This window comes from Orycteropus afer, unplaced genomic scaffold, assembly GCF_000298275.1.
Source record: "Orycteropus afer afer isolate SDZICR_OR568_19922 unplaced genomic scaffold, OryAfe1.0 scaffold00127, whole genome shotgun sequence".
NCBI lineage: Eukaryota > Metazoa > Chordata > Mammalia > Tubulidentata > Orycteropodidae > Orycteropus > Orycteropus afer.
This window is the reverse complement of record NW_006921714.1, coordinates 6,423,446-6,437,185: the sequence shown is the minus strand read 5'-3', so window position 1 is coordinate 6,437,185 and position 13,740 is coordinate 6,423,446. Positions and strand designations below refer to the sequence as shown.

Genomic DNA, 13,740 nt, shown 5'->3' with positions numbered 1-13,740 from the left:
TTTACCCTAGTTGCTCTCCCCGAGCTCTGGCCACAGGGGCCTGCTTTTGTTCTTCCAACAAGACAAATCCATTCCAACCTCAGGGCCTTTGCACACACTGTTGGTCTGCCTGGATGCTCCTCTGCCTCTTGTATGACTCAGGCCTTCCCTGACCATGTTGGCCCCAAACTGTCCCTCCCCATCCCTATTGCCTTTAACCCACTGCCTTTGAGCCAATTTTGACTCATAGCAACCCTATAGGGCAGAGACGCCCATAGGGTACTCAAGGCTGTAAATCTTTACAGAGGCACACTGCCTCATGTTACTCCCATGGAGTGGCTGGTGGGTTCAAACCTTTTGGTTAGCAGTCAGATGCTTTAAGCACTACACCACCTTGTTTTTAGTTCTTCAGGGCATTGTCTGGCCCATGGGCTCACCTGCTCACATGCGTACTTTCTGTCTCTCTCCACTAGAATGTCAGTTCATGAGAGCGAAGGCTTTGCCTTGTGTGCCTGTCGTGGCCAGATCCCTGGATAGACACACAGGAATGCCCCAAACGTGTACCAAGGGAACGAGCGAACAAATGGACAAACTGGTCTCCGACTCCCACCTGGTCACCTCCAACCCTGTATCCACACCACTGCTAGAGAGATCTTCCAAGCCAGCCAGCTCTTATCAAGCAGCTGTCCCAGTTCTCTTTCCTTTCAGAATCAAACCCAGACTCCACAGCATGGCACATCTGACCCCACCTATTTTCCTAGATTCTTCTCTTCCTCCCTGCAACCACACAGGCGGCTGGCTTTTCCCAGAATGTCCCACTCTTGACCATGTTTCCAGGCCTAAAGCACAGTGTCCACTGAGCTCTACTGGAGTCTTCCCCAAGTCCTTCCTAAACACTCCTATACATCCTTCAACACCCAGCTCAAAACACCTCTCCTCTGTAAAGCCTTCCCTGACACTTTCCACTTCCCCAGAGCCCACTGGCTTCCTGCTGTGCTCCCAAAGCACTTGGCCAGGCCTCTTAGGCCATGATCAGTAGTCGGGGACTGATGTGTCCAGCCCTGGCCCAACAGATGATGAGCCCCTCCTACAGAGGGAGGGCCGGGCCTGGCCTTTCTCATCACTGCCCAGCACCCTTTGAGGGTGCCTACTGGGGCCTGGCTGAGGAACGCAAGGAGGGTGCTGTGGCTTTACTGTCCATGACTGACACTCACTCATTCATTCAACAAGTGCTAACTGCACCCCTTACTATGTGCTGGCCCCAGGCCTGACCCTCACCCACCCCTCGCCTGCCTCCCCAGGGGCTTCCAGTCTTCTATCCGGCACCTTCCTCAAGCCCAGCCCAGGGGCTCTGAAGTGGGAAAGAAAAGAAGGTGCTGGATTTTCCAAAGGCATTTGTTGAACTCTCTGCCCACCCACCCACCCCCACACACAGACACACAAAACCACCACACAGGCCCCAGCATGGTGCCTGGTACACAGTAAAACCAAAAACCCAAACTCACTGCTACCGAGTTGATTCCGCCTCATAGCGACCCCTCTTGGGTTTCCAAGGCTGTACATCTTTACAGAAGCAGACTGCCTCATCTTTCTTCCACAGAGTGGCTGGTGGGTTCGAATCACTGACCTTTTGGTTAGCAGCCTGCTGCCTTAACCACTACACCACCAGAGCTCCTTTGGCACACCGTAGGTGCTCGATAAATGCTTCATGAACAAGCAAGAACAGCCTGACACAGCTTCTGCCCCCCATGACCCATCTCCAAGGCGTCCAAGCATCTGCTGATGTGAGGGGTGGGGCTTCACTAGCTGTCAGTGGTGGGCCTTTGACCCCATCTGCCTCTGACTTCTGGTCTGAGCCAGGCCATGTGGGCAGGGTGCAGTGACAGGCCTCGCTGTGCAGTATACAAGGCTGGGGGTGGGGTCCTGGCTCTCAGCACTGGGGTGCCGGGTAGAGGACATGTCAGCCTGGATCCTGGGTGGCCAAACCCCTCATTTCCCCAGCTCCCACCACTTCCTGTGGGTGAAGTAAACACACCTGGGCCCCATTCCAGGGGCAGCAGAGCCAGGCGACCCCATGGACACAGCATGGAAGCTGGGACCTGCAGATACCCAGAAGCCCTCAGCCACGCCAGCAGCAGGCTGGCTTGTCCGAGAGAGCCCCAGCTCAGGAAAGCCAGCTGCCCATGCCCCACCCACAGCGTGCCAGGTCATGACCAGGCTGTGACCCAGGTACCTGTACACACCTATTTCCAGGACTTTGTTGTCACAAGAAAAGCTGTGGTAAAATTACCTGGGGCCAAGCGTGCCACATGCATCACGCAGTGCTCCACGCAGCCCATTATCCACATGTGCCCAACAGCGCTGGGCAGGGGATGGGCAGCTACAGTCTCTCACCTCTTAAGAGGTGGCGGTGAGCTCTGAACTCAAGGCTGTGACCTCAGGTCAGGCTGACCGCCTTTATTGTCTATAGGTTCCCTGGAGCGGAGGGCTTTTAGAGGCCATATCATTAAGTCTTCTGCAGGATGCCTGGCCCCATGGCAACCTGGCAAGTGACTGATGTCCCACAGAGAGCACTGGACTGGGAGTCCAGAGGCTTAGAGTTAGTCCCAGGTGCACTGTGGTCAGTCCAGCCCACTCCTCACTGAGGCCTCCGTTTGTTCACTTTCCAAGCGGGGTCTGGGCCTGGCTCCGAGGGTCTGGGCTCCAACAGGATCTTCCTCTAGTGTTTGCTTCACCTGGAACCCTAACTAATGCATCCGGCCACTTGGGGCGGCCTCTCCACGTGGCTCCCAACTTGAAGTCAATGTGCAGTCGCTCGGCAACAGGCAAGCTGGCCACCGGGGCACGCCCTACACCCACCCTCGGAGGCGCGGGGCTGGGAGGGGGCTCCGGTGGGTGAGCCTTGGGGTGTGTGGGGTCACCGACCACCGACTGGGGAGCCACTTAACGAAGAAGGGGCAGCCCCTAGCCCTGGAACTCCCTCGTCCCCGCTGCGTCTGGTCCTTGTACCATTGGAACAGCACCATCGGGGACACCCGGGACGGACGCGCTGGGGGTGGGGGTCCTGGGGTCTGGGCTGGCTCCCCTTTGCTGGGCGTCCACAGGGGCGCGTCCGAAGAAGGACGGGGTCCCCCGGCATCTCCCGGACTCAGTGTTCCCGAGGGTCTGAATGCCGCGGGGACGACGCTCGGGTGGCGACCCCGCCCACGGCGCCCCGCTCCCGCTCCCCCTTCCCCTTCCCCACTTCCCCCCGCGACCACTGACCATAGTGACCGGAGGCAGGTCCCGCCCCAGCGAGGAGCGATCCGGTGCGGGAGGGCGCCGCGGAGGCACTGGCCAGCTCTGCGGTTGGGTCGGGCGGCGGCCTCGAGACCGTGGGGGCGTGCGGAGAATACACCCGACCACCCCGCAAACCGGAGGGTAGACGGCCAATGTGTCCCAGGAAGACGCACGCCCCGCGATTGACGTCTGAAGCGGGCAATCAGAGATCGGGACTCAAGACGTCACAGAAAGTGGGTGGGACTTTACGTGGCTTCAGCCTATGCTGTAGGGTTTATTTGACAGGGTACCTCCCCCTTTTAAACACACAGAAAGCTTTTAACTAGCAAAGGAGTTCGCCCAACCCAGAAAGACAGGTCCTGGGTTGTAAAGGCTGAAGCACTTTTGACAAAAACTGCAGACTGAGATCTTCTGAAAGGTTAGCTGGCCCTCATAAATTCATAAAAAATGTCACCTAAGTACAGTTTCTCAGGATCAGAGGACAAGGCACTGAGGAAGCACGTGTCTTGTAAGCTTCTAAAAATTTCCTCTCCTCCCAACTCATTAATCAGGAGTTGTCCAGGTACCCAATTAATACGTGTTGAATGAATGAATTTCCAGGATGGCTCTGGCGTTGGATGGATGTATATGAGGCTGGCCGGGGAACCAGGTGCGGGTGACTCACGTAGCGTACAAGCTCATTATTACTGGACATCAAACCTATGTATCATCCAACGCTCCATTCCCCAGCCCCTGACCCCTGGAGGGTCTGCTTTGGGTCAGGGCTCCAGTGCATTGTGGCCCCCGTTTTACGAGTATTAATACTCCCACAAGTGTTGAGTAATTCTCCTTCTAGCTCCCACGCGGGGCCCCAGGCCCCAGGTAAGCTGTTAGGTACACAAACATCTGTGCCATCAAGTGTTGATCGTTGATGTGGGGGAGGAGTGTAAAGGGGGTCAATTAAGGCTCAAGGAGGAATGATGCCAACCACAACCAGACTCAGACATCCCAGGGAAGACTACAAGGGAACACTTGACATTTGTGGAGGACCTGGCATGTGTCAGGCACCGGCCTAAGCTCACCATGGATTATCTTACTTCATCCTCACAGTAGGGCCACGAGGCTCCCTTGTTAGTTGCTGTTGGGTGGATTAGGACCCGTGGCGACCTAGTGTGTGCAGAGTAGAACTGCCCCTCAGGGTTTCAGGGCTGTGACCTTTGGGAAGCAGACGGCCAGGCCTGTCTTCTGAGTCGCCTCTGGACAAGTTGGAACCATAGCCAAGCACTTAACCCTTTGCACACACACACACACACAACCAAATCCACTGCCATGGCGTCAGATTCCGACTCTGAGCAATCCTACAGGACAGAGTTGAACTGCCTCATAGGATTTCCAAGGCTGTAAATCTTTATGGAAGCAAACTGCCTCATCTTTCTCCCATAGAGTGGCTGGTGGGTTCGAACCCTGACCTTTTGCTTAGCAGCCGAAAGCTTTAACCACTTGATGGTGGACTGGGTATGGAGTGGCAAGGGAGAGAGAGGGTCTAGGGTGATGTTGAGGTTCCTGCCTGCCCAGCCAGGTGGATGAGGAACCAGATCCCAGAGGGATTAGACTGAGTGGTACTGAGTGTCTGGGTGAGCCCCTCAGCTACCATTCCTCCAAGACCTGTGAAATGGAAGTACCCGAGTTTTGTGCTCCCTGGAAGCTCTTTGGAACCCTGGAGTGAAGCTCAGAAAAGCACGGCCTTGGGGTGGTCTGTGAGAGGTTCCTCAAACAGGAGCCCCTGTTTACAAGGGATAGAGGATGAAGGATGGTGTGGGGTAAGTGCTGGCTGCTGGGCGTCTCCGCCAAGGTCCCAGGGGTCCACAGGTCCTCCAGGCAGAACTTGTAGTGCAGTATAAACACAGAGCCACTTCCAGGGGTCTTTTACTCAAAGATCTCTGCCTGGAGAAAACACGATTTTTGCATTAGGACAAAGTATTATGAGATAGAATGCAAATTTCACAAGGAGACAGCTCAGGGGGCAGGAGTGCTTGGGAGGGAAGGACACAGGGAAGAGGGGGCTATGGGGAGGAAGTGAGAGGGGAGCTGTTGCATTGTGGTAGATTACAGTCAATGTCAGAAGACAAAGTGTATCTGAACTGCTGTATGGAAGATGAATTTGCTCTGTAACCTTTCACCCAAATCACAATAAAATTTAAAATAAATAATAATAATAGAATGAAAATTTACTTCAGTAAAAATTTCAAATGAAACACAAAACTGCTAAGACATTCTGAGTTCCTCATGAAGCCTGTGTGCCAGTCCCTCTAATGGTCTAAAATCACTCTCCTCTGCCATTAGAGGGCTTTGGGGGAGAAAGTTTGAAAAACTTTGATCAAGAAAAGAGCCCCAGCCTTGAGGAGAGCCACACTTGGGCTCTACAACCTGTTTGCGGTGTGACCATGAGCAAGTTACTCCACCTCTCTGAACCAGGGCCTCAGTTTTAGTTGCACTTGAAAGACCTGCCCCTCCCAGGAAGACTTCAAGCAGTTGTTCCTCTCAGGTGGGCTATCCAACCTCCTCACAAGCCTCGCTTTTTTACAACTTGCTGAAGGAGAAGTGAACTTTGTTCATCTTCTAGATGGCGGCATTTTGCCTGGAAGAATTTCTCATGGGAGATGGCAGAAAATGGAAAAATTAGAATCCATTATTGCAGGAGTAAATGGAGGTCCCCTGTCCCTGCTGTATGCTGTGCAGGATTGATAAAAACCAAACACCAAACCCACTGCCACTGAGTCGATTCTGACTCCTAGCGACCCTGCAGGGCACAGCAGAACTGCCGCACAGGGTTTCAAGTCTGTTAATCTTTAAGGAAGCAAAGCCCAAACCAGACCCTCTGCTGTCCAGTTGATTCCGACTCACAGCGCCCCTAGAGGACAGAGTAGAACTGCCGCATAGGGTTTCCAAGGCTGCCAATCTTTACAGAAGTAGACTGCCTCATCTTTCTCCTGTGGAGTGGCTAGTGGATTTGAACCACTGACCTTTTGGTTAGCAGCCAAATGCTTTAACCACAACACCACCAGAGCTCCTTCCAAATTGTGTAAAAGCATTGGATTTTAAAATCTAAGTGATGTGCTATACCACTCTGTGTAAAAGGCAAGAAACTGAAAGCCCCCCCAAACTCCTCAGCCCATTGTAGAGATATTGTTGTTATTGTTGTTAAGTGCCGTCGAGTCGTTTCCGACTCATAGCGACCCCATGCACAGCAGAACGAAACACCACCCGATCCCGCGCCAGCCCCACAATCCCCGCTATACTTGATCCCATCATCGCAACCACCGTATCAATCCATCTCGTTGAAGGCCTCCCCCTCTTTCATCGACCCTCCACCCTACCAAGCATGACATCCTTCTCCAGGGAATGGTCCCTTCTGACAACATGACCAAAATAGGTGAGACGAAGTCTGGCCATTCTTGCTTCCAAGGAGCATTCTGGCTGCACTTCCTCCAGGACAGATCTGTTACTTCTTTTAGCAGTCCACGGTACTTTCAGCATTCTTCACCAGCACCACAACTCAAAAGCATCAACTCTTCTTCGGTCTTCCTTATTCATTGTCCAGCTCTCACATGCATAAGAGGCGATTGGAAATATCATGGCTTGTGTCAGGCGCACCTTAGTTCTCAAGGAGATATCCTTGCTCCTCAGCACTTGAAACAGTTCCTTTGCAGTTGACTTTCCCAATGCTACACGTCGTCTAATGTCCTGACATGTCGTAGAGATATTACAAGGTTCTATTTCCAGCCAGGTCTTCCTGGAATACCTTCTGCATGTGGTGATAATCTATGCAGCCATTGGTGAGTAAGCCAGTAACAAGGACACAGCTAATCTACACATTGGTAAAAATCAGGAAGGCACCCTGTTTTTCTGTTCCCTTTCCACCCCACTCATCCCCACTCCATGTACGCAAGGCCTGTGAGCACCTGTATCCACTGCTGTATCACTCACAGTTGCCCAAAGGAGAAAACAACGCAAGAGCTCACCCACCGATGCATGGATAACACAATGTGGGAGAGCCACACACTGGAATATTAGTCACCCATGAAGAGAAGTTCTGAGGCTTGCTATGTATGGCATGGATGAACCTCCAAACATTAGCTAAGTGGAATAAGTCAGACACAAAAGGGAACTAGTGATGGGCCCACATCTACTGAAATATCTAGAACAGACCAATGCAGAGCACAGTTTATTTGTGGTTTCCTGGGAGGGAAAGTGGGCGGTGTGGTCTCAGAGGCGCTGAGCATCTGTTCAGGGTGATGGGAAATTCTGGAAATGGCAGGGGGACGAACATCATGTTGCTGAGCCGCGCAAGTGAAGAAGGTTGAAATGGCAAATGTTTTGTTAGAGATTTCACCACAACAGGGCGAAAAGCAAAGGCTGGTGACAGAGCGAGCACTCCCCCAGCAGGAGAGATAGAAGCACCGCCCTGGGCCCTGGAGAGTGGGTGGGGCTAGAAGCCCAGAAGTGGGCTGTGCTCTCTGTGCCCAGGGGAGGGGCAGCTGGGGAGGCCTCCTAGGGCAGGGGGACAGGGAGAGAGCAGTCAGTGCAGAGGGAGCCTGCCCCAAACACAAGCAGGACCTCAGCTCATCTGACCCTGGGTCCTGCAGCCTGAGCGCGGGATCTCAGGGTAATGGTGGGTTGGCCGGAAACATGGCTCCCCTCTGGTCACAGTCTTGCAGTGGGACCCCTGGGAGAACCTGGGTGAGGAGTGCTTCTGCCACACCGTGGCACGAGGTCCAGGTCCTCCCTGAAGGGTGACGTCGGGTTCACCAGAGCCCCCAAGCTCTATTGTGCATGGTCACTCAAGGGCTTGTTAAGATGAAGATTCTGAGGCAGCAGGTTCAGACGGGGGCCTAAGGCTGTGCCCCCTCCCAAGTTCCCAGGTGCTGCTGGGATGCTGGCCCTCGGACCGCACTCTGAGTAGCAGCAATCTAGACAGGTACCGCCCTCCCCTTGATCCCACTGGGGCCTGTCAACCATCTGGACCCATGGACTCCTGCCTTTAGTTCCTAATTCACTCCCGTGCTCCCACCAGCCTGTTGTAGAGGGAGCATCAACTCTGAAAGCAGACAGACATGGGGTCTGCCCCCTGGGCTGTGTGACCTTGGGCAAGCCCTCCACCTCTCTGAGCCTCCATTTCCTCACCTGTAAAATGGGCAGAATCCCTCTTGCAGGGTTACCATCAAGGCTGCCCAGTGATAACGAGCTTAGCAAGGGTGCCTGAGATGCAGCAAATGCCTAACACACGTAGCGCTTGTTCTAAACTGTTGTTCTAACTATTGTTCTAAACTGAACAACAGGGGAGTTCAGTTTGGAGCCAGGTGCACTTGAGTTTATGTCCTGACTCAACCACTGACCAGCTGGGTGACCTTGGGCAAGCTACCTAACCACTCGGCACTGCAGCCGCCTCTGGTGTAAAGAGAGCCACAGTATGGACGCTGTCCAGTTCCCGGGCGGTGGGGATGGCTGGGGATGGTGGCCTGTGAGCAGCGTAGGGAGAACCTTCAGGACTATGCCGCATTCACTCACACGCGCCCGCTCACCCAGCACTGAATGCCGCTCCGGGCCAGGCCCGGGTGTAAGAGCCCAACAGACACAGGGAGGGGCCCAGGCTCCCTCTTTTTGTGAATTCAGCGACTCACACATCACTGACTCATGCTGCAGAGAGGGACCAGTAAGTTTTGTCACCAAAGAGCAGGGAAATGGCACCAGTGTCTTTTGGAGACACCTATTAAGAGCCAGGTGGGCTCAGGTTTGAAGCATCTGAGATGCTCCTGTTGGGGGCTGTGCCTGGCTCCTGCTGGTGACCTCAGAGCCACGCCTCCAAGTAGCCAGGCCATTCCTGAGTCGGGAGCATGGTGGGCAGGGCATCGGGGCCTCAGTGCGAGGGGGACGGGACTGCAGGCCGGGATGCCTGCATGTTTTATGGGACCATGGTAAGAAGCCCCATTGGCACAATGGTTAAACACTTAGCTGGTAACAAAAAGGTCGGTGGTTCGAGCCCACCTGGCGGCTCTGTGGCAGAAGGACCTGAAGGTCTGCTCTGTAAATATCACAAAAGCAGGATTTCCAAGATTTCCTGCCAAGAAAACTCTGTGGGGAAGTTCCACTCTGTCACATGGGGTCACTGGGAGTTGGAATCAACTCAGTCACACCCAATAGCAATAACAAGGCAAGGAAGCCTTTTCTAGATGTTTCCTGTCTGGTCAACCTCATTACTGGGAGCCTGAGACTCAGGATGGGACATCTTTTTTTAATTTTTATTTTTATTGTGATTTGGGTGAAAGTTTACAGAGCAGATTCATTTTTCTAAAGCAATTCATACACATTTTGTTTCATGACAATTGCAATTCCGCACAATGTAACAGCTCTCTTCCCACTTCCTCCCCATAGTTACCTCTTCCCTGTGTCCTTCCCTCACATGCACTCCCACCTCGGCCCCCAGCTGTCTCCCTGTGCAAACACTGCCCTTCTGTTCTCCCACGATTGATTGCTTCAAGGAGTGTATCTACCTGATGTAAATGTTCACCCCATATGCCTGTCTATTGGTTTACTGGAAGCCACAGGGATGAGTTTAGTTCTAGACCTGAAGGATAACTAGGGGCCATAATTTCAGGTGTGTCACCAGGCTCTATCAGACCAGCAAACCTATTTTTTTTTTTTTAAATGATTTTGAGTTTTGTTCCTCATTGTTCTCCCACTCTATCCAACATCTACTGCACTGATCCCTTTCTGAGTGGTTGACAATGGTAGCCGGGTACCATCTAGTTCTTCTGTTCTCATGCTCATATAGACTGAGGATCACATGGTCTACTAGTCCCTTGGACTAACTTATTCCATGTGTCTTTGGTTTTCTTCATTCTTTGGGACATCATGTTTTAAGGCTGGAGACCAGTGGGGACCCATTGGCAAGGGGACACATAAAAGAACCAAAGTTGATGAACTTGGAGAAAAAATTACACAGAGGGCCCAGAACCCTGTCTTCAGAGACTTGAAGTCAGTCATGTGGGGAAGGATTGGTAAGGAGACTGTTCTGGAACATTCCAAGGGGAAAACCGAGTGTTAGGACCAGTAACATGTCAAGAAATACTGGGTTTCCAATGAAGTTTTCCATTTTTTGAATACAACATTTTTCTCTAGTCATAAAAAACACACTCACTGCAGAAATTTTGGAAAACACACAAAAGTAGGAAGAAGGAAAAATGAATTAGAATCTCACAGTCCAGAGCTAACCACTGTTGACATGGCAGGCAGAGTTCTCAACCACTTCCATACATGCCCGTAGTCCTGAGGGCCAGGGTGCATGCCCATCAGGTAGACTGACTTCCATAATACCTGGGACGTCTTGGGTTGGAGTGTGTGTGGGATTGGAAGAAGGGCCCAGGTGTATCAGGCAGCTGTTGCTGGAATACAGCAGTGTATCAAACACCCTCAAAGTTCCACTGGCTGACAATGACAAGCATTTCTGGAGCACAGGTCTGTGGGTTGGCTGAGGATAGCTTAGATGTGTTGGGCTGGGCCTGGCTCCAGGGGCCAAGTCTCAGGGGTCTCATCAGGCCTGGCTCCAATCTGCAAGTTGGTCCCATGTCTGTTCCGTGTGTGTCTTACCTGGCAGAGCACAAGGGGGCAAGCCCCATGTGTAAGCAGCGTTCAGTCTCTGCTCGTGTCACAATTCACTCACACCCTAGCAGTCAAGCCAAGTCACATGACCAACCCAAAGGCAAGGAAGGATGCATTCTCAGGGTACCAGGAGGCTCTGGGCAGGGTGTGGATGTATACTTCCCCATAGGGAATGGGGACTAGGGATTCAACTTACCACACAACAACAACAACAAACCAAATCCATTGCCATCAAGTCAATTCTGACTCCTAGTAACTCTGTAGGATAGAATACAACTGCCCCATAGGGTTTCCAAGGAAGCAGTCTTTACAGGAGAGATTGCCACATCTTCATCCCATGGAACAGCTAGAAGGTTTGATCTGATGACCTTTTGGTTAGCAGGCGAATTTTAACCACTGTGCCACCAGGACACCTTCTAGTATGTCTATTCCTACATGGGGCCATGTGCCTCCCATTTAGAAACATTGCTTTTGTGTATTTCCTTCGACTCATTGTGTGTGTGTGTAATTTACACCAAGCCGGGTTTATATTTTAGCTTAATTTTCAGATCAATAGCTCCCGTCGAGTTGACTCCAACTCACGGTGACCTTCTGGACAACAGAACCAAGCACAGCCCAGTCCTGCAACATCCTCACAATCACCAGGAAGTGCCAATCCATCTCACTGAGTGTGTCCCTCGCCCTGGCTGGCCCTCTGCCCCGGCAAACATGATGTCCTCGCCAGTGACTGATCGCTCCTCGTGACGTGTCCTGAGTGAGTCCGACGGTGGTCTGTTGCGATCCGTGAGGTTCCCAGGGGCCGGTCTTTGTAAGTCCATCACCAGGCCTTCCTTCCTAGCCTTACTCCAGAAGCCCTGCTGAAGCCTGTCCTCCACAGGTGACCCTGCTGGGATTGGAAACCTCATTGGCACAGATTCCAGCCTCAGCAACACGCAAGCAACCACAACACAACTGACTGACAGATGGTGGGAGAGTTTAATTTTCACTCCTGCTTTTTTTTTTTTTTTTTACTTTATACCCTATAGTAAAAAAACCCAAACTTATTGCCATCGAGTCACCCTATGTATGTTTTAATTTGTTATTAAATATTTTTGAAAATCTGTTATTGAATGGCTGCAGAATTGTAAAATCATAAGGTTTTGGCATAATTTACCGAGCTCTGCCTCTGGGGTATTTATGGTAGATTGTTTCTAATTTTGGCTACTATAAATATATGACAAGGAGCAGAAATTTTGTTCATATCTGTAACGGACATTTCTTGCTTTTGCTTGTTCAGCACCAGGTCCTATCTCCCTCTGATAACCCCAAACCCACTTCCATTGAGTCAATTCTGACTCACAATGACCCCCATTGGGTTGCTAAGTCTGTAAATCTTTATGCAAGTACGTTGGCTCATCTTCCTCCAGGGGAACAGCTGGTAGGTTTGAAACGTGGATTTTGTGGTTAGGAGCCAAAAGCCCTACCCACCATGCCACTAGAGCTCCTTTCCCTCCAATAACCAAAAAAACAAAAACAAAAAACTTCACTGCCGTGGAGTAGATTCGAACTCATAGTGACCCCCTTTGGGTTTCCCAGGCAGTAAATCTTTACAGAAATAAATTGCCCAGTCTTCCTTCTGTGGAGTGGCTGGTGAATTTGAACCACCAACCTTCTGGTTAGCAGTCAAATACCTTAGGCACTACCCTGCCAGAGCTCCTCTGATAACAGAACCCTGATTTCACCTTCGGGAGAACCATCCCTCCTTTTTATTTCAATGCATAAAGTTCATGTGACATCCACCATTGGGTCCAGGTGAAGGGTTTTTAAAAAACAAAAAATATTCCACTTAACTTAAACAAATAAAAATTTGACCCAAGCTTGGCCAATCAGAGTATGGAATTCTCCCATAGCTGCAGAGATTAGCTTAGAAATGGACATATTGCCCAGGCCTGGCCAATCAGTGATTTGTTTACAGAGAGTCACATGATCCAGGTGAGCCAATCAGTGTGAATCCCAGGACTAGCTCAGGAGCAACAGGGAAGAGACATTCTCTCTTTTCCTCTATGCCGGCAGCCATCTTGTTTATGCTGACCTTGAGGATGTAGCCCAGATGCAGGGGAGCAGAGCCCAGAGATGAAGACAGACTGGATTCTGTGGCCCTCTAGCCCCTGGGTTAGGCTGTGTCTGAAACTGGAAGGGTCTTTTCAGGGTTAGGAGCCAATGCATTATCTTTTTTATTTTTTGTTTAAGTCAAGTTGAATTGGTCATTCTGTCACTTTGAAGCAAATAACTCAGATTTGATTTACTTATATTTCATGAGCTAGAATTACTGAGCCAAAGGACAGAAATATGTTCTAATCCTCTTGATACCAAAACCAACCAAACTTGCTGCCATCCAGTGGAATCCAACTCATAGTGACCCCCATTGGGTTTCCAAGGCTATACATCTTTATGAAGTAGATTGCTCCATCTGCCTGCCATGGAGGAACTGCTGGGTTTGAACCACTGACTTAGCAAGCAGCAGCCAAATGTCTTATCCACTATGCCACCAGAGCTCATGTCAAATTGCGTTCTGGAGGGTTATGTAAACAGAGCTCCAGCACTGGGGAGGCTGTATTATAAGCATTGGCACGTTAGCTTTTTTTAAAAAAAGTTTTCTTTTTTGTTGTTGTTGTTGATGGAAAAAATTATATGCTTAATTTTAAAAAAGTTTTGAGTGAGGTGAAATATTCATGTTTATAAGCCATTTTATTTCTTTTGTGAATCATTTGCTTAATGAAAGATTTTTTTTTTTTTTTTTTTAATTTGTAACAAAAAAAGAAACTGAAAACCAAACTCACTGCCATCAAGTTGATTCCTACTCAT

General features: G+C 50.9%; 1 protein-coding gene across 1 annotated transcript in view; it reads right to left on the bottom strand.

Annotated features, from left to right (window-relative positions):
• Positions 1-3,127: 3,127 nt before the first annotated feature.
• Positions 3,128-13,740, bottom strand: part of CCDC197 (coiled-coil domain containing 197) — a 27,425-nt gene continuing 16,812 nt past the window's right edge. Inside the window, exon 7 of the mRNA XM_042781490.1 lies at positions 3,128-3,447. Coding sequence (XP_042637424.1) covers positions 3,128-3,447 — 320 coding nt within the window. The remainder of the gene's footprint in view (positions 3,448-13,740) is intronic.